Source organism: Xiphophorus hellerii, chromosome 15 (assembly GCF_003331165.1).
Source record: "Xiphophorus hellerii strain 12219 chromosome 15, Xiphophorus_hellerii-4.1, whole genome shotgun sequence".
In the NCBI taxonomy this organism is placed as follows: domain Eukaryota; kingdom Metazoa; phylum Chordata; class Actinopteri; order Cyprinodontiformes; family Poeciliidae; genus Xiphophorus; species Xiphophorus hellerii.
The window spans coordinates 7464827-7488791 of NC_045686.1; the positions used below are offsets into that span (position 1 = coordinate 7464827).

At 38.4% G+C, this 23965-nt stretch overlaps 1 protein-coding gene across 2 annotated transcripts in view; it reads right to left on the reverse strand.

Moving 5' to 3' along the window:
- Nucleotides 1-7629: 7629 nt before the first annotated feature.
- Nucleotides 7630-23965, reverse strand: part of LOC116734130 (glutamate receptor ionotropic, kainate 2-like) — an 85201-nt gene continuing 68865 nt past the window's right edge. For both annotated transcript variants that reach the window (XM_032585306.1, XM_032585307.1), the window contains exons 12-16: nt 23541-23659; nt 20902-21119; nt 19509-19734; nt 15742-15992; nt 7630-10587 (exon numbers count right to left, since the gene is read on the reverse strand). In XM_032585306.1, coding sequence (XP_032441197.1) covers nt 10423-10587; nt 15742-15992; nt 19509-19734; nt 20902-21119; nt 23541-23659 — 979 coding nt within the window. In that variant the 3' untranslated portion in view covers nt 7630-10422. The remainder of the gene's footprint in view (nt 10588-15741; nt 15993-19508; nt 19735-20901; nt 21120-23540; nt 23660-23965) is intronic.

Consider the following 23965-nt stretch of genomic DNA (forward strand, 5'->3'; position numbering starts at 1 on the left):
CAGAATGAAAGTTTCTGTAAGATAAAAACAAATTACAATATTTTAAGAAAGACTGATAGTTCATCTTAGAAAGATAAAACTAAAAAAAAAAGAAAAGGTTGAGTGTAAAAAAGTATCAGACTACTTTTTTCAAACCAGACATTTGATCAAATATGGCCAGCAAATATTTCAAACTGATAGTAAATTCAAGGAACTAGATGAAGGATGATGCATTTTGTAAATATATGTTTATTGTCATCCTCTTTTCTCCAAAAGGGGGCAGCCTAGCACTGCTAAATATTTACCCACCCTCAGGCCTGTGAAGGACAGCCAAAACAGATTAATCACCTCAACACATCTGACTCACCAAGACACTGGTGTGTCTTCACAGCCCTCTCTCTTTTATCCCTCTCCTCTTTAATGGTCTAGCACCGTGTGTGTGTGTTTTATAATCATCACTCTGTCTCACTGACTCTGTCCTGAGCACATCTTTAAGCACACCGCTTTAGGCGTTGGACGGTCTGAACACTGTTTGTTTACGGTTTCCTTCAGTTACCCATCATCGTATTTCTTCCTTTCTCTGAGATACAATCTCTTGAGATGGCTTTGTCAAGGTCAGGTGTGTTTATGGTGTGTTTAAAAAGGCAAGGATAGAGAGAACTAAAGGATAAATACCCCTAAACACCACAGAGAGGGTCTCCGGGTATCAGAGGCAGCGTTCAGGCCAAAGAGAAGAGGGGACTACGTATCTTCCCAATCCTTTTTCTCTATTCCGCGTGTCTAAACTGCATGCTAACCTTTGTAGCGCTGCCTCCAGGCTGTATGCTTTAACCTTTCCTTTGAGATAGAGGGGGCTCCTGCACAGGGAATACAACATAAATCACAGCTGCTGACTGTAAATGCAACAGTCAACGATGCGCGCCAGCATGTGCGCCTTTGCTCAAGCCCTCGTCCTTTTGTCGCAAAATCCTTCTCATCTCTCACAAGGGCTCATAAAGATGTTCTCAGGATCAGCGGTTTGGACTATTATATCTACAAGCACACCCTGAATAATTCATCCATCATTAAAATGCACTAGGCGTAATGATAGCAAGGAGTGTGTTGTGGGGGTATTCTGTTTTCCGAGTAAAACACAGGGGTCATTAGAAGTCATTTCTGGTCAATTTTTGTATGATCAGCCATGCTCCAGAGAAAGTGAGGGGAAAGGAGGAGTGTGGGGAAGGGGGCATTTACTTTTTGTGCATCGGGAATTCATGTTGGAAGAGATCAAAGGGGACAGACAAAGAGATGAGAGAATCGACATCTTCTTGTCTCCATTTGGCTCCCTGTGAGAGGAGGAAAATTACTTTAAAGCTGATGCCCTGATGAAAGAAAAAGGCGTTATGCCTGATGTATTCCTCCAGAGGTGGAATCAACACTATGAATGACTCAAAAGCAGATGGAAGTGGAAAGGAGGCAGAACATTTGTTCGAGAGAACCAAAAGGGGGATTATTTAATTTTTTATTTTTTTATTTTTTTTTGAGAAGGGATGAGGATTCTGTTTGACAGCAGTGAACAAAATACAATTCACACTTCAGGAGATGTGACCGATTCAACACTCAACACTGTTATTTCTGGTGTGTACATAAAGGGGCAGCAGATGCCATCAGATGCGGAGCTAATTTGTAACATCAGGCCAGGGATTTTATCAGACTGAGCACCAGCAACATGCGCATTTCAAAAAATGTGGTCCTGTGTCATGTTCAGCCGGGGTCCCTCCGTTTTTTTTCCCCGCGGAGCGGGTCACAGCAGAGGAAATAGCCTCTAAGCAAGGAGACCTGAATTGTCATTTTCCCAACAGAGCTGTCAAAGCACCAAACCATGCTAGTTACACATGAAGCCAATAGAAATGAAAACACTGTCAGTGAAAAGACTCATGGGGTAACGGAGATGCCAGGAGCAGGGTGAATCACTTAGCAATCTGTGCTCCTCCATTCTGCAGCTGCCACCCACCACAACACATCTGCCACTGGGAGAAAAGACATTCGGATATGCATCCACAACCAAAAGAACTGCTGCAAGACACAAAGGATCATTCTTTTAAATTGAAACTAATTTGCAGCTAAAATTGAGTTTATATCCTGCACATCTTGAATTGTGGAAAAACTCCCATTCAGGTGACACGCAAAAGAAACTACTGTAGTTTGAAGCAGATCATTTAAATTATGTTTTGGGCCAACATTTATTGCACTCAACTCCCCTCTTGTCGTAGGTGTAGGAGGGAAAAATAGGGGACACTTCCAAGTGTGTGGTATATAATCGGTTCCCCTTTTATTGTAATTCCCTTTATACAGGCTGAGCTCACAAGAAGAAACCAAAGCTAATTTCTAAAGCACCAAAATGTCCGCAGATGAAGAACTACCCACTGCAGCAGCTTTCACATGTGATAAAATATCAAGTTCTGGAATGATGGGCAAATTAAAAACAGCACTTCATCAGACCAAAGCTTTTTTTAGCGCTATGTCTTCTATCTTTCCCACTGGCACCACTTGATTGATTGAAGGATGTAGTTTCATTATGCATTTCATTTTTACTCGAAGGACTGCATGCTGGGGCAATCAATGCAGCCAAAAGGACTTAGGTTTGAATCCTAGCAATAACCCTTCTATAGAGTTTGTATGATCTCCTTATGAATACATGGGTTATTCTTTAGGTAAATGCCCTCATGCCCTCTAAATTGCCCTCAGGTCTGAGTGTATGCATGGTTGCCTAGTGTTGCCCAACAATTGACTAGAAACCTGTCCGGTGAATATCCCAGATCCTTAGGCCTTGTATTGCCGATTGATAACAAATGTGTCAAGAGTTCCTCAGGTATTTAGCCCTCTGCTGAAGCTGTCTTAAATTCAAAAGTTTGCAGAATTTTTCTTTCCACAGAAAAGAGAAAAGAATCCAACATTGTTATATCTTATTGAACACTAATTCTGTGTCCCTAATCTCCCTGGCAGTATAGTCTGCCCTAGCTTTATTCCCATCTGCAGCATTTGTTCATTGTTCAAAAAGCTGTGAAGTAACTTCCCCTTCTGCATTTTATTGTCAAATTTTCTGAATCAATGGTCAAGGAATTCCATCTATGTTGTGCTGTTCTAGTCATAACTCCTAAAATATTTTTTAAACCAGAGCTACACATTCATCATTTGATCAAACACTATGACACAGATCAGGGCTAAGTGCCTTGCCAAAGGTGACATCAAACCTGGAATTGAACAAAGACAATTCCAATTGTTCGACAACTAAACTTCCCTCTGAGCCACAATCGACATAAAAAGGTGAGGAAAAAAAAAAATCACCTTTGTACAAGTCACAATACAAGTCACATTTTCTCAGGAAATCGAGGGACTCCACTAGCTTATGTTGGAATCCTGCCAGCAGACAGAAAGGCAATGCAGAGAAATGCCGGAGACAACATATTCATCACCATCATCATGCAGATTAGCTTGCAGCTTTTTTCTTAATTTTCTCTGTCATCTTGTCTTCTTATTATGCCACAATCAAAGCTGCTCTAACACAAACCGCATTTAAGCCATTTCTATCCTGACGTGTCGTGCGGTGCTGCACACACCCCGTCCGCTTTTTTTTTTTACTGCTTGCTTTTTGCACAAAGCAAGGTATGCAAATACAGTAGACTGCTGTATTCACACCACTATTATGTATCAGTGCTGAGCACATTACACAAGTGCCTGCAGAATCAGACCACGCTAAGCCCAGTTACACACTTTAATATGACACTTTATTAGCTTTAATAATAATAATAAAAAAATCTTCCTTTTTTTGTCAACCCTCACACTAATAAGATATGAAATTTCAGGGGTTAGGGAGGGCACTCATGAAAATGGCCTTGCGATTTCTATGATCAAATTAATCCGTTCAGAATTATAAATCCTGCCACAAAATTTATTAATCGCCCACCTAATAAGTGTTAAAAACAGAACCATAGTGGTAGACTTACCACTGGAACGCTGGGATAAAAAATGGATTTCTTGTCTTGACAGAGTCCTTCCAAGCGCAGATCTTCTCAGCTTCATGCTAGATAAATAAAATAAGAGCTGCTAATCAAAAAATTAAATACATTTTCCTGTCAAGGTTTCTAAAAATGCCCAGCAAAACCTGAGGCTTCATAAAAAATAGTAGAGATATGAAGGAAGGATATATTTAACCCTGAATACACGGAAGTAGCTGAAGCCACTGTAACGTACCTGAGAATCAAAGACTTACTAAAAGGTTACAGAACACAACATGGACATTTTAAACCCAAAATTTCTCATCCTCACTAAACTTGATCATATTTTATCTTTTGAAGACTTTGCACTAAACCAGGAGTCTGTACATGGATGTACTCTTTGCAAAAAAATCAAATAATAATAATCAAGCATACATGATATTAATCTGCGACCTGTGATCATAAATTATTGAACCACAGAGAATGAGCAGCGGAGCCAATGTCCTCCTTGAAGATCTTTCTTGACAGACTCAATTTACTTATGATATCTGTGTGACAAACCAAAGTCACATTCAGAAAGCAATATTCTGTCTACAATGCAATCCCAGCCATTAATTGTCTGATGAACAAGATGTTATCCAAGGATACCTTCCCAACGACCACTTAGGAAAAGGAGGAAGAAGATTTAATATGATGGAAATAAGTGTGACATACTAAACGGTCCCCGCTGAACGCACTGAAGCATGCTCTGACCTTCCCTGTCACTTTGGAGGGCGAACAGGGGTGGCCATTTGTGTGGTGGCAGCAGAGCTGCAGATGCAGAGACGGTTTTTCATTGTAACTTCTAGAAAATCCTGTGTAAGTCAGAGAGAAAGGTGCACCGCCGAGGGGAAGATTATACAGGCAGCGTGGGAGCAAGTTTTTAAAAAAAACCAAAACCTTGTCATACATGCTTTCAATTCGGTCTTCAATTACAATTCAACTATATGCCATTAATTCAGAGTCATTAAATCAAGTATTTTGGGGAATTAGTCAATTAATCTGATGTTTTGATTATATTTTGAGGAGTATATTCATGGTAATAGATGAGGAGGCTTTTTTCTCCACAGAACTCCAGATTTTTTCTCTTTTCTTTATTTTATTTCTTTACATCTTAAGGAGCAAAAGTTTCTTGAAACACTTTAAGTGGTATTGATCACTTTCACTTTTTTTGCCCAACTCTTACAAAATATTGAGTTACGTGCTTAGAAATAAACAACATAAATAATTTAATAACAGATTAACATGCCAGGCTAAAAGAAATACACCTGTTATCACTTTAAAACTATGAACTTAAATGTAATTCAATAAGGATTTTATGCACTTGGTTGTGCTGCAGAAGTAAAATTATACTTTAGATATTTTTAAATGATAAACCATAAAAGAATAGCTTCCATTTATATTCAGAACCTTGTAAAACAGCATCTTAAAAACCAAGATAACAAACCAGGCAGATCAGGAATCAAATTGCAGGTTTAAAGCAGTTTTAGCATAAAAAAGCACTTCATGTGTTGATATGTCAGTTAATTCAGTCTGAATCTTTCAATAAGAGAAGCAGGCATGGTAACTCTGGAGGAGCAACAGCTCTGGTGGGACAATCCGTCAAATGTACGTGTCATGTGCTCCACAAATTTGAAGAAATCTGTCATCGAAAGAAAGCCTTAAATATTTCTTTATGCAATTTTTCATATTTTACATGTAGGGCATAAAACAAGAACAAGGAAGAAGATTCCCTGTCCAGATAAGACTAAAATATAACTTTTTGAGCTTTTCCTTTAAGCAAAGTGTTTTGTCTGATGAAAAACTAAAACCCTGTAAATACCATTGTGAAATACGATGTTGGCTGCATCATCCTGTGTGGATGCTTTTATTCAACATCTTCCCACCAACTGGTGAGAGTTGGTGGGAGGATGCTGAAGATAAATACTTGGCCATTCTGAAAGAAAACCTGTCAGAAGATGGAAAACACTTGAGACTTGGACGAGAGTGGAGGGGGAGGACTTCCCCTTCCAAATGAGCAGTTACTAAACATTCAGCCAGCAAAATGGTGGAGTGGCTTAAATTAAACTTATTAATCTGTTAGAATTGCCCACTCACCGTCCAGAGCAATAGCCACTTGAGGAACTGTGGAAAGACTTGAGCATTGATGCTGACATACCGTTCTGCTCCTGATTGATCTTGAATTATTTTACAATAAAGGGGTGGGCAGAATGCCCATTTTACATGTGTAAAGTCGGTAGTGGCCTAGCCAAAGGACTTGTAAGTGCAGCCAAGGAGGTTCTACATCATATTGATGTCTCAAAACAAAAACATGCAATGGTTTTAATGTTCTTAGATGTCAAAATGTTCATGTGCTCCTTTTCTTCTGATTTACAGCAACCACACCACTCTGCTGGATCCATCACCAAAATAATCCTGATGAAGGGTTTGTGGTTTTATTGTGACAAAATGTGAAAAGGCATTGTATCCTATTGTTGAAATGCTATGTATATTTCAGAAAATTAAAAAAACATCAAAACATCAGAAATATTAAGAAAAACATTTGTCATTCTTCATATTAGCCAGAAGAAGCCTGATTTTCATTTGTAGCTCTTAATAACCAGTTTGCTGGTGCTAAAACCTAGTTTTTCATGGATTCGACAAAGAAAATATGATTCAGTTGTCTTTGTCTCAGGCTGCTAGTTACAAATTGTCTGAAGACTTAAGAGAAAAAAAGACCAGTTTTTTGTGATCTTTTATGATGTGATAGTCACAGGAACTAACAGGTTTTTAGAATTATTCTTTAGATTTTGGCTGCTTCATTTCTTATACAGTACAGACCAAAAGTTTGGACACACCTTCTAATTCAATGGGTTTTCTTTATTTTCATGACTATTTATAAGGCAAGAAATCCCACTTATTAACCTGACAGGGCACACCTATGAAGTGAAAACCATTTCAGGTGACTACCTCTTGAAGCTCATCAAGAAAATGCAGAGTGTGTGCAAAGCAGTAATCACAGCAAAAGGTTGCTACTTTGAAGAAACTAGAATATAAGGGGTATTTTCAGTTGTTTTACACTTTTTTGTTTAGTGCATATTTCCACATGTGTTATTCATAGTTTTGATGCCTTCAGTGTGAATCTACAATGTCAATAGTCATGAAAATAAAGGAAACTCATTGAATTAAAAGGTGTGTCCAAACTTTTGGTCTGTACTGTATATTGCTCTTCCTTTGACCAACACATTGTGCAGTATATGCTTAAAACAAGACTTCATTATTTTGACAAAAACAAGTAGGATAACTGAATTAAGATAACTTAGAATATACACAGCTACATGGAGGCACAAACGCATTTTTACCTCACAACAAGAATGTTCTGGGTTCAGATCCCAGGTTGTGGTGGTTCTGCATGGAGTTTGCACGTTCTACCCGTGAATGTGTGGATTCTCTCCTGGTGCTTCAGCTTCCTCCCACAGTTCAAAAACGTGACTATTTGGTTGATTGTACCTCAATTATTAAAAACAAATTAACGACAGGCTACTTCGTAACAATGTGGAAACACAGCAGAAAGACATAGCAAATAATAAAAAACTTTTGCAAAGTAAAACTGTTTCCAAAGACTAGAGTTGTGCAGAAAAATACGAGGCAGAGCTACAGTTATGACATTTTTAATGACAGTTTTTGTAAAACCTTGCATCAATGTCAAACTCCATGAGCTCACATTGTTATTTTTTTTTATTATTATTTTTACTTTACCGCTAAGCCTTTGGAATCAATTGAAGATTGTTTTCAGGAATTCAATTAGTTTGCACCACTAGATATAGCTATATGGAAAATGACAAGCAACACTAGTAGATCACCAAAAGCTTAAATACATAATCCCTCTTGTCAGTTTTTATATAATTATTAAATTAACCCATGAATGTATGATCATTAGAGGGCCGCGTGTAGGTGTTAGTGTCTTCCAACACCTGTAATGCCAGATGAATTGAACAAACGGGTCAAGACAGGGGCAGCGGGAGCAGTAACCTACCGAGTGTGCTTGTCATTTCACAACAGGGAACAGAGTTACCAGACAGGAAGAGTTGTTGCACCAAATGCGCTTGTGTTAGGTCATGAAGATAACACACATCTGGAGACAATTAGCGGATAAATGATTTTGCTCAGCCCACAAGCTATCATCAACATCAAGCTCTCAAGATGATGAAGCCCACTCGAGGAAAGATGAGTGAAGCACAGCCCGGTTTTTGAGCTAAGGTGGGACATTTACTATCCAACATACGAGCGCCTCGCAGCTCCTGATTACACCCACCATCCGATTGACTGCAGCTGCACTGTTTTCAACATTCATACAACTCACACCCCTATCATTACGGCCCACTTTTGAGGTCACTTACAGGTGCATCTCAGTAAGTTAGATTATCGCTGAAAAGTGAATTCATTTGCAATTCTACATTACAAAGAAGTGAGAGACACATCTTACACATTCATTACACAGAGACTAATATGTTTCAAGTGTTTATTTCTGGTAATTTTGTGATTATGGCTTACAGCTAATAACATCCAAAATTGTGTTTCTCAGAAAAACCTTGGGGATCTCATCAGAGTAAGAAAAAGGCATTTAGAAATACAGAAATGTTATGTTATGAGACCATGGGATAGATTAAGGACTTGACAGTTGTCAAACAAACACTCAGTGACATCCTGCACATGAAGCTACCAAAGGTAATTGCTAAACAAACTGGATATTCAGAGAGTGCTGTATCCAGGTGCATCAATGGACAGCTGAGTGTTTTTATGGGTCTTATGTAGTATTCAAATTTCACGAGAAGCTGATCTTTGGTTTAGCTGTAAGCCACATTCATTAACTTTTCAATGATATTATAATTTATTGAGATGCCACTAAATATGAGCCCTAAAAGTGATAATTTTCAAACTAAGTCAGAAATATTTGCAGTATATACACTATATAATAACTGAAAACAGCTTTTCATTGATGAAAAGCTTTTAAAATAAGTGTTTTAATTGTGCCTGTTCATATAATTTATGTTATTTAAGCAAAGTACTTTTTATGCTTAAGTCTCTGATACGCATATGTGAAACCTATTAGTAGCACTAGTTTAAAAAATAAAACTTTTAGGACATACCATTAAAAAAAAGGAATCTCATTGTAGTACAACAGATCTACAAAACTACGGCTGTATTTATATTCCACAAAAGCCACATTTGCATGTTTTACCATGTCTTTCATGGTGACTCATCATAGCTACTGTTATTTACCCACACTCTTTGCTGATAGGACAAGAGCTGAATTTTTCAGCATGAATCACCGCCTTTGCCTACTTTGTGAACTCTTCATTTACAATTCTATTGCTCTCCCCAACCAAAATCCACTACATTGTCCCCAAACAGTATGTACCGCTGGCCCCCGTGAGAGTGGCAGACAAAAGACTGAATCGCAGATTGATGAAAGCAATGTACTCCACACAGCAGAGCCTGAAGCTTTGTTGTCAAGAGTCCGAGGGCTGAATTGGTATCTGCTACATATTTTGTCCACGGGAGGGGCTACTATATGATACAAAGTACTACAAAACTTCGTTGTTCTTGTACAAAAACGAACACTTTTGTAGAAATTCCACCTTTTAAACAACAACCGATACAGAGTGAAAACCGTTGACAGTGTTTAAGGGCGGACATGAGTCAGGAGCTTGACAGATTACATTGCTTCTAGAGGCATCAAAACAGAAACAGGCGTGGTAGGAAGTTCTTCACAATGGCAGAACTTTGGCACATATAGAAGAAAATGACAGTATTTGACAAGATCAGCATAGATGATTCCAAACTAATTATCACTTTTATACATCAGTTCATAATAACCCAGATGGTGTTGACTACTTTTTAATTTTTTGGTATGAAATTAGTGTTTGCTTTAAATGATTGAAGAGAAACTCAAGCCACTGAAGGAAGGGGCCACAGACATGGAAGTAAGACGAAGGGCATTGACGACAACAGAAAAACTACAACTGAATTCATCGTCCGAACTGAGTCCTCCCTTATGCACAGCAGTAAAGAGTGTGAAACGACAGTATGGGTGTCTGTGTATACATGTGTGTTTGTGTTTAAATCCACTTCTGGTGTGAACCAGCAAACGTTTTTGTCCCAAACCTGCTTGAATCCGTTTTGAGGTTTACGCACGTCACCCGCCCAGCCTGGGAGAGAGTCCGCCGTTTCCAGCTCCCTTCAAAAAGTAATGGTCACAGTGAGGTGACACTTCTCAGGTATCTGTATTTCCACAGGAAACATCGGTCTACATAAGCATGTTGGTTCAAAAAGGAATCCTGTTGATACTGCTAACCTCAGCCCCTGGTCTAGTCTGCGTTAATTTGACCCCTGTCTCCCCTCTGTGATTTTAATTGAGGGGAATGTTTCAGGGTGTTGTCAGTTTTCATGCCATGGTTTCCTTCCCTGGGAGTCTCCTGTCGTTGAACGTGTGCATGTTAATGACCTCCTCTGTCTTGACGATGGCGGGCGGCTGAGGCTTTTGTTTGAGACGACGTTGGCACTTCAGAGAAACACGCAGCTCATCCATCATAGCACTGCAGAATGATCGCTGCAGAAGAAAACAGAGAAGGACAAGAAGTAGAGCAGTTATTCTTTATGTTACACTCATCCGACCAATATGAACTGAGCAAGATCAATATTGATGTGAGGTGGGATTAACGTAGGATTTTATGCTTTTCCGTATTACAAATTTGAATGCCTTTCAATGGTTTTCATGACAGAGGCCAACACCAAATACCACAGAGTTGTGAAGTGAAAAGAAAATCACAAAGTTTCCCTTCAAACACAAATTTGACAAACATCTTCAAATTTGGCTTCGGTTCTTGACTCAGAACTTCACAACCGATTCCAAACAGGAGGTTTATGCAAAACTGTCACTTCATTGACTCTATAAAAGTAATCTTGGTGCTAGCAGAGCTTGACAATCCAGCTGTAATCATACACTTTGCTATGGAGATGTCAAAAAGACAGCAGTCTCTTGCTTGCAGGAGCAAACGCTGCAGTGTTATGTTGTGGTATAGTTGCTTCATTCTCCATTCTCCATCTTCTAGCACATTCTGTTCTATGCATCTACACTCAGTCAGCTGGTTGCCTGTTCAGCATTTCATCATGTTGTTTTTTTTTTCTTCTCCATACAAATCAATTGATGATCTTTCAGACGTACTCAAATATTACAACCCAAAATACACAAAAATAAGTGTGCTGTCCTCAAGTGACAGAGACGAGCATTCTGGAAAAGGGTCGATGTGTTAATGGTCAAATAAAAAAAAAAGGGAGATAAATTAACCCAGAACATTTAAACTGAGGGCTCATGAGCATTGCTCTTTCCTATGTTGCATGCTAATGCTAGTTTTAGCACAAGTAGAAGCAGCAGAAGTGGATTTGGTTTCAGGTGCATTGTTTCTTTTCGCAGTGCTAGAGGTTACCTTTTTCTGTCAGCATCTCAGCTTATGTGAAAAAAAAAAAAAAATCTTTCTCTGCTCCTGCTTGTATAAAGTTTTGGTTGGCAGCCCTAAAAATTTATGTGCTTATGAATAGACAATAAAACTGAAGTGGCAGAGACCGAGTTACTCTTTTTTGACAGCCAAGAAAAAAAAAAAAAAAACACTTTCTAAGGCTTCTTCAGTGCTAAAAAGCGATAATAACCAACTGAGTTTAAAGCTCCAGTTGCAGATGCTTGAGACAAGGAGCTGACAATAATGATGCAATATTTGTTAAGACATTGATTGCTGCTGCAATATTGGGGAATACTATAGACAATTTAAAGATGGAAAAGACAACAATGGAGTAAAATGCAGATTTTGCTGGCAAACGCATAAAATAAAAATTGGCATAATTTGTCTGGGGGAGAAAATCTAAGATCGATTTGAATAGCAACAGGGAAAGCAGACCCGAATGTATAATTCCTTAAGAATGAATTTGAAGAAGAGATCTATTTACAATTCTGTTAAACATTTTTGCCCATCAGTATCATTGTCATCTGAAGGTCTTATTATTGTTATACAGCCTTTCCCCCGCAAAGGAGAACCAAATTCAGAAGGAATTATGTAAAAAAAAAAAAAAAAAAAAATCAAATAATGCCACCTCGAGGTCATAAAACCCACTTAAGAAGATTAAATTCAAAAATATTGGTAAACTGTTTAAAACATCTTGGTGTTATGTAACTTCTACGATATGAGATCTGTTGTGCCTAAATTATGTATGTGCTGTAAAATCCTATAAAATGTCAATATGCCTTTGCACCAAACTTTGGCAAATCCAATTCTCATGCATTCCTGACCCAATTATGCAGGATGTAATTCAAATTCAAAGGCTGTAGGAGGGGAGAAGATATACAAGAAAAGAGAGCATAAAAATATGACATTGTTATTTATTTATTTTTCGGTTTGTTTATGTGTGTGGGTGTTTGAGATAGATATCAATAGAAAGCGTCAGGTATTTTATTTTCTATGTATTCAATATCTTTGTCTGGAATAAGAATACAATCTTTTATATATGCTGGGAAATAAATAATTAAAGGAGTAGATTGATTAGGGAAGTGGAGAACTGTGTAAGAGAAAATAGAAATAAGTAGTGAAAAGTGAGGTGGGTAGAAAGAGGTTTGCAGGCGGGGAGTGCAGAGGCTTGTTGTCTGTATGCAAATTACGAGCACCTTGGAAGCCTAGAAAATCCTGGCATTTGCAAATCATCTGAATATTGTGACCCAGTCCTGAAGCTCTTGATTAATGATAGCTGAGATGTGCTATGAAATATATGCAGTCTGGGAAAAAAAAAAGATAAAAAGATAGAAATAATTACAACTGCTATAAAGTGAGACGCTGCTGCACTACTTCTTGAGATGTAAATAATTAAAAAATGCTATCTAGGGACTTTGGCAATTATGTGGAAATGCAATTGCACACATTATGGTGCGCTAAAATACATACTCCACTCTGCTTGATGAATAATGTGCACTCGTATATTAAGAGCCCGGATGGTGGTGGATAGTCTCTGGAAACGTAACCTGAGGGGGAAGAAAGATGGTGCAATATATGCTGATTAAAAGACGTTTTCATGGTAATTATTTAACTCAGGTGGCCTTATTTACAGTGACGGCAGCTGCGAGCTCTTAATGTTTCCAAGTATGTGGATATTTATTAACAAGCTGTCTTTTTTTTCATAATAAAAAAAAAATTCAATGACGTGCCGTCTGAACGCCAGTTTCAGTGTGACACCAGGGCTGAAGCAAGAGTTAGTTTTGAGCAGCTTCCATCTGCTGTATTCTGAATTGCTGCTGAGGATCGCATGGCGGGGAGACTGTTTATCTACAGAAAACACAATATTTATCTCAGAATCTCTGCAAACCAACGTCCTAATACTGTAAGTCTAATTCGTAATCACTAGTTTTAGCTACAGTATGTGTTTTCTCCATACTTAGAATGCCGACTGGCATCTCCATTCTGGAAGTCATACTCAGACCCATAAACGTGCCGTAAACGTGAGTTACATTCACTATTTCAAGCCAGAATTTCCAGTGCCAGCTGGGGAAATTAAACAGTGTTTATTAATGGAGTCACAATCAGTGTTTATAAATTCACCTCAAAAGAGTATGTATAAGCAGTTCTGTGCAGTGTCTAGCCCTCTCTTTAGTTTGTGAGAGAGACAAACGTATGCTATACCTTTCCTAGTCGCTAAAGCTCATTTCTTTATTGCTGCTCTCTAAATTATGCAGCCTGAAAGTGAAACTAACTTATTTATACAGGTTGCTTTACAGGAACCCGCCCCTGATGTGATCCAGTCCTCTGGCCCAGTAATGCATTGGTGGCACTGCACTGCTTGTTTCTGCTTCTCAGGTGAGTGGTTCAGGGCTTAGAAACGGAAAGCGAAATGATGCTAAATGCCCACTGGTACCGGTGTGGCACTGGAACAGCTTAAGTGGAAATCCCTCTAAAAGGAAAACAATGTTCTCATAAATAAATGATCTAAAACTTAAACCAAAACAATTTGTGAAACCCTGAGAGCAGAGCAAATTGCTGAACACAAGCAGGGTTGTTGACTCTTCTTCAATACCAGCTCTCTCCCTGTACTGCTCATGAACTTGTCTAATCTGTTGTGTGATTTGGCTAAATAAGATTGCACGACTGATTGTAGTCATGCAATCTGCAGTTTGCAAATATTGTCAGAGAGTATATGAAAAAAACAAGGTTCTTTGTAAAGTGTCCTTTGTTTATTTCCACTAAAATGTCTTCACTACAACTGATTGGTTACCAACTGTAGCCATGGTCACATTTCTCTGATGTGACATACTGTAAGATGTAGCAAAATCCTACAGATTTCCTCCAAATCTCTTGAAGAAAGAGATTTGAGAAAGCCAGTGTAGATACTTGCAATGTAACATTCACCTATAGTAAATGAAAAAAAAATTAAGTTTTCTGCCCTCTTCTAAAGTAAGAAAATGAGATCTTGATGAACAATTTTCAAACATTTCTCTTTGTATGTCACACAAGCCTGGTGCAATTTAACTGTAAACTAAACAGATCTGTTTTGGAAGAAAATAGTTAAAAGCCCAGTTGTATATGTGTGAAAAGCCTTAAGCTACGACTTTGTTGAAGCGTATTTTGACTCAACTTCAGCGTTCAGTCTTCTTTGGTAGGATTGTATCAGCATCCCAGAGCTTTACTTATGAATATTTGATCACTCTAATTTGCAGAAGTTCTCCAAATGAATCAGAGTGGGCTGCGAGTGCAGTCTGATAGGAACCCTTTCCTATTAGACTTAGTTCTGAACTCAGCTATGTGATTCTAAAACTAATTTTCCTTTCACTTCTCCAATAGATTTGGATGTATGCTTAGACCCACTGTAATACTGGAAAATAACAGGTATCTTCATCTTCATCCTTTTAGTAGATGCATGATTAATCCAGGTCAGAACTTACATAATTCATTATTTCATACACGTTGACAAAAAAACGTAAAAAAAAAAAAGTAGTCTGGGAGCAGAATGCAGCCACTACCGTGTTTTGCTGTGATTGTCTTTTATTGGTGATTTATTCTAATTTGCAGACTGACTAATAAAATATATAGCTATATAAAGAAAACATTAGAATATTACCACATGTAGTAATCCAGGACTTGACGGAAATGCATAAAGATAAGACAAAAATGAGGATATAAATGAGCAAATGTCAGGTAAATGCCAGTAAGTCAGATGATTTTACTTCCGGTTATTCGGAATGATTATAACTGCTGGCAGGTTTAAACTCAAGCAACCCATTGTGTAAGTTTTAAACCTTTACCAAAGATTTTTAAAAAGTCTTTCACCGAAAATGCTTTTGATTGCATGCTGGTTACGATGAATGAACAAAAAGTCTCCCAGGCTGCAGAACTCTGGTCTAATGAAGAGCAGAGCTCTCAACATGTCACCTCTGTGCAATGAAACAGTGCAATAAATGAAGCAGGAATGGGCGCCTGCAGTGTGTGAGTCTTTTTGTTCATTCAAAATTCTCATTCTTCAGCTGAGCACCTGCCCCAGTTTTTAATTTATTTTTTTTGGAAACGTGTACTCGTCCCTCATCTCGGTGCATCTCGTGATTACTTTTGTCAGTTATGAGCTTCTGTTACGGTGCGAAACACAAACGCGTCTTTGAACGATGACCCTGCAACCGTTTACCGTTAGCTGTCACTGAGGCCGATTCCTATGATCGTGACAAAAATGTCTGCTGTACCTTTTCCAGTTGGGCATTCTGCTTGGACTTGTAAAGGACCTCCCCTACGGCAACAAACACCGAAAGCACCAGCCCTGCGGCCAGCACGATGAAGATCCCCCCGATGTTCTGCACTCCAAGAGCGCTCGCCTCTTTGCTCTCCTCCTCTGGACAGCCGTTGCCTCGCCACCACTTCTCCTTCATCATGTGCAGCTTCCCTTCCTCTTGGAGCTGAAGAATAGCTATTGTGATCTTGTCTCTGTATGGAGAGCCTGTGGATACAAACGGCACAATATGAGCCTGGCGAACATGTTTAAGAGTCTGGTACAGTCCCTCTTTTGTTTGTGGGTGTGTGAAACACATTGAGACTTGTGATCATAAAAACCTGTCATGTTATTGTTGGCTTCTTAGAGGGAGTTTTTTTTTCTTTTTTTTTTTCTTTTTTTGTAAGTCCTTCTTCAAATCCCGCTAATCCGTATTTTCACAGAGTGATTCCAAAATTCTCACTCATCTCTGCAGCGTGAGGATTATAACGTGCAGGGAGCTGGCAACAATAATTTGGCTTTTTGTGCAGCAGAACCGCTGTCGATTTTGACAAATTAGCTGCTGTTCACAGACACTTTCATGCAACAGAAATAGCGCCTAAAAAAAAAAAAAGAGAGAGAGAGAGAAAGAGGAACCCTGTGGGGCAAACATCACATGGTTCCGTATGTGTTTGGGATTATATGTGGGTACTGAAGATAAAAGGCCCACCATTGCTGTGTTTTTTTTTTTTTTGTGCATGTCAGGCGACGGGGCCCAAATCCACGGAAAGTGGGGGAGAGCCAGACTTAAGTGACATTGAGGCTCAGTGGGTGCTGGCATGATCAAAGCTGGAGCAATTGTCACACAGCGGCTGAGTCGCGGTCCTCTCCTGTCCACAGCAGAGCTATAGAGCACACACCCTCTCTTAACCTGACCAAAATTAAAAATTAACACTTAGGCTGAGCCCTCACGCTTCCCGTTTACAGCTCTCAAAGCTTATTAGTCTATTTTTGTGATTACAATCTCATGCATAATGAAGCATGGTTTTACATCTCCATTTTAGACACTCGCCTCCGCGGATTACAAGCCGTGACTAAAAACAAATGTGCCTTTAAAAAAAAAAAAAAATTATTTTTAAAAACATGACAACGTTCTGTGCGAAACTCAAGGGAAATTAATAAAATATGGCTCCAGGTAGCTGGTAGCATCACTTTGTTTGTCACCCTGATACAGTTTAGCCTGTCAGCTCTTTTTTACTAATTCCCCCGCTGTCTCATCTATCATTTATCCATCATCATCCATCATCCTTTCATCTTCAGTCTCTGTGTTTACACTGACAAGAAAGTGTTGGAACAAAACAGAATATAACATTTTGTACCACTGAAGTTTTTTCTGCAGCAAATTTATGATCTTTATTTTTTTTTCCCCCTCAGATGCTTAGCCTCACTTGTATGCATTCCGCACTCTGGAGCAAGCACAGGTCTCAAAACACATTCGTGTACATGCATGGGAGCTTGCATGCGAGAAGCATTTCTCCACTTCATTTAAAGATGAGAGATCCATCGAGTCTCTGAGTCCCCAGGTTCTGGCTCCTCTCATATTTCAAATGATTAATGATGGCCTAACAAAGCAGGCCTTGGATAAATGCTAATAGGATGGGTCCTTGGAGAGGGGGATATGGAGAGCGGGATCTGGGCAAATGGAAAAGCGTTGTTCCCGACACTCTGCGCATACACAGCTACCTAACAGATATTCAACACCCGAGGACATCCATCATTCTTACCACTGTCTGGCCTCAAGCATTAATAGGATCACAGTTTAAGTCGATAGCGCAGAAGATGACGCATTTCTGTTTTTTTGGGGGAGAAAAAAAAAAAGACGTTTGAAAGCTTTGAGAAGCAGCAAAAGGTTAAGATGTAATACGGGCGCTGCTTTTGTCTTAAAGCTGCAAGAGCTTTTAAGTTGAGGTTTTCATAGATTGTGGAGGAAAGAAACGAGGACAAAGGCACGGTTCAAAAAAAAGAAAAGGAGGAAATGACTTCAGTTGAACTAATAAAGAAATTAACTATCTCACAACCGCTGAGGAAACATTCTGATGGCTGTAATTTGCCTATTGAGCAATGAATAGCAGAGTAAGAGGCAGAAATGTGTTAGTGGTCAGTAATTGCTTGGAGATTGAACATTTTGATTATTAACTTTTATGCATTGTAGACTGATTTGATTTTATCCCCGCACTGCATTGCCACATGAAAAAAAAAGAGAAAAAAAAAGACAAGTGAATCCATCTTCTGGTTCAATATGTCCATCTCAAGGGCATCACTGTAAATATTTCTGCACTTACAGTCACAATGGGGATATATTTCATTGCATCTCTTTAGCTTTCCCATCACCACGGCGATCACTGCATCCCTGCAGATTCATAACTGGCCTGGACTCAAAGACATAAGTCAGGCCCAGATGTGGCCAGCCAGGAATGATTCTCTCTGGTTTGATGGCTTTCGTATTGCTGATGATAGGCGCCACTATTGCAGCTGGTAAAAGTGTTCTCTGTGGCCTTGTCGTGACCACTTTAACCTCCGTGATGCTGGTCCTGGATGAATTTACAGCTTCTGGCCAGCATTCTCGGGATGTTATGGCTTTAATGTGTGTGCTACTGTGCTTTAGTTCTCTGGTAACAAAAAGTATATTTTGAAAAATTGACTTTTCTGCTTTATTCCAGGACACAAACTGGCTCAGACCAGAAACTGAAACTTTTTTAATCTTCTTCTTAAGTGCTCTTTCTTATCAAATAATCAAATTTGCAAAAGGGATTACTGCATCTTGTCAGCCAGTCACGCTCCAGGATCTATTTCACAATTTTCTCGCCCAACAACCACAAACGTTTGTTTCATATTTACTTTATGTGGCAGACCAACGCAAACTAATGCAACCTTGGGAAGTAGAAGGACATGACACAGCTCTGGCTACAGTCCTTAGATGTGTGTTTCTACTACCTTTGCACATCCAAAGATTGGAAATTTTGCTATTTAAAAAAAGAAAAAACAAGTAGCTCAGGCTCAGTCACAATTGAGGAAAGAAGTCTGTTATGTTGTGCCATTTGTAAAGTTACACAGTAAAAATATAACGGCAATAATTTGCCTTATTCGGCCTTTTACAGAGGAAAAAAATATGGGTGTTAATTTTTCAAAGTCACATTTTCACCATGTTCTGTGTACATTTACGTCAGAGTTCCAAATTAAATATTCAGTTAGCTAAAATAAGTAATAAATACATTTACAAACTAAATATTTAGCTTTCAAATTAAGTATTTAGTTAGGAAGCTAAATATTTAGCTCCCAACTAAATGTTGAAGTCCGAGCTAAATATTTAGTATGAAAACTTTACTTTCCAAACAAAATGTTTAGCTTTGAGTTGAATATTTATCTTGCTAACTAAATATCTAGCAAGCAAATTAAATATTTAGCAAACTAAATATTTAGCAAGCAAGCTAAATATTTAGCTAGCTAGGCAGCAATCTAAGCGAAAGTGGAATACCAAAATAAAAGCTGGGTTTTGACAGATAAACTCCGCCCCTGCCAGGACTGAATCGTTGCTCAAGTAACATTTATTTTTCAGCGATTCTCGACATATCCAACGTGTTGGATGAAAACACAGGACGTGCCATATTTAAAATCTGTGTTCCATCTCCTTCCACTTCACAATCATGCTCTACTCTGAAACAAAACGGTCAAAAGAAACAGGATGTAAGGTTTCAGGTGACTTACCCATAGGTGTTCCTACTCCATACGCTTTGGAGTCTATGAGGCCTCCAATCTGTGTGAGGTTGCAGTTGCGTTGGGTGACAAACTCAATAGTGGTGGACTCCATAAGGAAAGCATAATCAGAGGTCAAAACACGTTGGATGCCGTCCTCCACACTCTTCACCATCACAGACTGCCTCCTGCTGTTCATGAACTCCCACATCTTATCATACGTAGAGATCTTTGTCTTCTGCAAAAAAAGAAAAAGAAAAGTGGAGAGCAGGTCGTCACATTCTGATCTTGTGATGTGTATTAAGACAGATGAGAAACATTATTCTATCCAAGTATTTTTTTGTGAAAAACGGAAATTTTTCATTAACTCTTTTATGAGACAAAACACATAGCATTTTTGGTGTCCTGTATTTAAAAGTTAGAAAATAAGTATGATTGGTAAAAATTGTCACGTTGTTTAATATTATGTATGGCCTTATCACACATCCAGGAAATATTCAGGCTTTTATTTTTGATTGATGCCAATTATCTCCATATGGTGCTGTGTTAATTAAACGCAGTGCTGCTTATAAGACTGAATATCAATGCAACATGTAAGTTGGCAGTCAGATGCAATTAATTACCATATTTTTGAAAAGTTTATTTCTTGAGCATCTTAACTATAAGTAAAACACATCATAGATTACATACGTGGATGGTTTATGTTTTAAAACCTTTATTTCTGTAATTTTTTTTATGATTTTCTGCATACAGGTAATGAGAACATGACTTAAGATTTGAAAATCACATCAGACCAGCAATAAAACATTAATATTCTACCTCTCTCTTCAATTTGCACCATTAACAGATGAATGTATAAAAAAATTAATAGAAGCACTTCACTTAGTTGGAAGTATTGGATGGATGCAGTTAATATGTAGACCAACAACACGATGAGCATTATCACCTACATAAATGGGATCAAGAACAAGAAAGGGTCATAAATATAATATTTTCCACAAGCTTCCACTGTACAGCAATGCTGCAGTATTGCTGCACTGCATTTACTGTGAGAGTTGAATCAAGAATATGGGAATGACATCACACCATTATAGAAAACTACAGAAAACTAAAATGTCTGATTTTTATGACAGCTACAAGATATTAACAAAGCTTTTATGAATGACACATTCTGTTGGTACTGAACAACCAACAAAGTTTGGCTTGATTTAAAGGTTGAGGTTAAGCAAAGGTTAACCTCAACCTTTGCTTGAGGTTTACCTTTTCTAACCTCAAGCAAAGGTTAGAAAAGATAAACAAACCCCAAAATTGGTGAAAGAGGCAAAAGTACCACGACCTTTCATCCCTGTATTGACTAAAACAGTGAAGCCACGATACCGATACCACTGAATTAATGAAACAGTACCTTGAAGAATGTCATGGTGGCACCGTCCTCCACCAGTCCGTACAAGATTTTCGTTTGCTTAGCCAGGTCATCGGCAGAGTCTATCGGCGACTCCATTCTCTCCACAGTGAGGAAAGCAGCTAAGTTGGCTGTGTATGACGAAATGATGATGAGGGTAAAAAACCACCAGATGCCTCCGACTATTCGAGTTGACAGGGCCTTGGGCATGAGCTCTGAGCCTGAGGTGAGGGGAAGTGGCAGGAATGAGTATCATGCTTCAAAACATGTTTGTCTCATTACGGTACTAATCTTCTCATCATCATGTAAAAAAACACCACACGACTGTATCAATTAAACTTGCTTTCAGAACTCAGAGTTTTTTTTTTCTTTTTTTTTTAGCTTGAGTACATCTGCAACTGGTTTCAACAGTGTATCACTCAAGGGACCTCTGAACACCAGACGATTTCAAACACTTCAAACAAGCTAAATTATCTAGAAGCGAATCCTTTAATTAATTCAAGAGAAAGCCGAAAGTACTGTCTAATACGTCTGTTGGGAGGAGAGTGTTTGCATAAATCAACGATTTCAAATCAAACACAGTCAGTATCGATTGTTCAGAACAGTGTAGAGAAGTGAGAGCCAGAGAGTCATGCACCCAAGGTAACCTCATCCTGACTCCACACCCCACTGAGCTCAAGGTGCTGAGAGGCCATTGGCAAGAGAAGAGGAGACTGGATATTGGCAGTTGTGTAATCACAGGCTTGTAATCTCCAAAGTATTAAGGTTAGTGCTGCCGTCACATAAACGGTGTGTTTTAAGTTTTCCTCCGAGCTGGGCCAAAACACACAACATAAATTATTCAATAAAACTTTAGAGATAAGAGAAAAAAAAAATTGCAGCAATTGAACTGAGCTCCAGGATTTCAAGGATTGGTGGAAAGAGCAGATGGAAACTGTAACGTTGGAGCCTTTGTAAATTAATTGAGTGTAAAATAAGAGACATAAGAACAAAAGCTTTTAAGAATGTGTGAAATGTGCTCTAATATTTCTTTGATGTGACATGAAAGATTTCTTTTTTCTTTTTGCTCTGAAAATCAAGTGGCAGAAAATATATTTTCAAGTGATTCAAGCCTTCAGTTGTTTTGCTAATTTAATTCTAAATGACAATATCTAACTTTGGAGTTTACTTTATGGAGAACGGACATTAAATTTGATGGTGTCATCATTGTACAACTGTTACCTTTCATGATTTATTGTAATGAAACCATTACCTGCCACCTAAACATAATGTCAAAAGAGTTTAATAGCTCTAGTGCAACGTCCTAATATTGAGTTTAAAGAGCTCAGTATATTTCTTGCTGGTTTTTTCCACTGTTCTGTTTGTTCAGATGCTGCAAAAGAAATCCAGCATTGGAAATTATTTGGACAAAAAAAAGTTATGGTAGAATGTGAGCAACATATTGAAACGTCTTAAAAGTTTGGCATGAAGAAAAAAACCACTGAAGTATGCTGCATTTTTCAATAGTTTACATTGGGTAGACAACATAATTTTGCACAAAAGTAACCCCTTTACTCTAATACCCTGAAATTAAATCCAGTCCCAACAGCCTTCAGTGGTCACTTAATTACTGAACAGAATACACCTCTTTATGATTTCATCTCTACACTTAATACAGTAGTCCTGTAAAGGTTTAAGAGGCTTGTTGTAGGACATTAGAGAACAAATACACCAGCTATGAGGGGATAGTTGGACAGAGATGTACTGCAGTAACAACAGTTACAACATGAGAACTGTTCAGTCCTTCACCTGAAAATGTTAAGAGCATGGCAAAATTACAAATCTAACTAAACCTAAACTAGCAGGTCAAGTCAAGAACAAATTAGGCTCATAACAGCTCGGGGGGTGGAAGAATTTGTTGACATTACAACCATAAGTAATATCCTCTACAAATCTGACCTTTATGAGGGAATGGAAAGAAATAAGGACTTAAGTTCTAATAGCAGTTTGCTGTAAGGCCTTTAGGGAAAACATCAAATATGTGGAAGAAATTCCTCTGACTGACTAAACTTGACCTTTTTCATCACTTGTGTTGGAAAAACTAAAATTCCTGTCCTGGAAGTAAATATGTTAAGAGTCTGCAAAAGACTTGAGTCTGGGTCAGATCTAAATTCTATAAAGAATCTGCATCAACAATTAAAAGCTAACTGAACTTAGCAGTTAGCTTTTAATGAGCCAAGCTCAGTTAGGCTGAGCTTGAGCTATTTTGCAAAGAATAGGTAAAAATATTGATCTACAAGGTGCAAGGTTTGATCAGAGTCAAAGGTGGTTGTCTACAAAGCATTGAACTGAGCATTGAATACACGTTTGAAACTTTTATTTGTTGACATAAAATGTGAAAAAACATGCAGCCCTTTTCTCACGCCCCACAATCATCAACCATTTTGTGTAGATTGTAAAATATCAAAAGTTTATTGGTATTTTGTGACAAAATGTATACTATTTCAAAATTTTGTTTTTGTCTGTGTTTACAAAAAGCTGCCAAGTATCCTTTGACGTCTCTTTTGCAAGTGGCCTTTCAAAGCATTCAGCCCTCAAGGACAGTGGGGTGCAGAGAGCTTCAGCTCCCCAGAGCAACTGTTGCCACAGGCTGAGGCAAATACCTTGCTGCATGAGAGCTCCAACTCCGAACCAGAAACTATTGAGCAGTGTGAAATTGTTTTCCACTACATCGGAGTCTGGGTTGCATGGATGCGGGTTGTACCACTCATACGGGCTAAACCTACAGGAGAAAGAGAAGAAAGACATACCAGTCAGTATAAAGAGCACAGAACACTGAATTCCCTGATGCAAATCAATGAGAAAATAATACATTGAAGCAGCGGGAATAAAGGAATTGCAAATGTTTTTGTTTTTTTTTTTATCTTAGAAAACAGAGTTCCTGCACAAAGGAAAAAAAAATCACTCATGTTTTCATTGAAATCAACAGATTGGTATAATTAAATGCCATCGGATTCTTATGGAACAGATCATTATGCTGAAATAACACTGTCACTGATGATAATGTCCCGGCGCATGATGATATTGG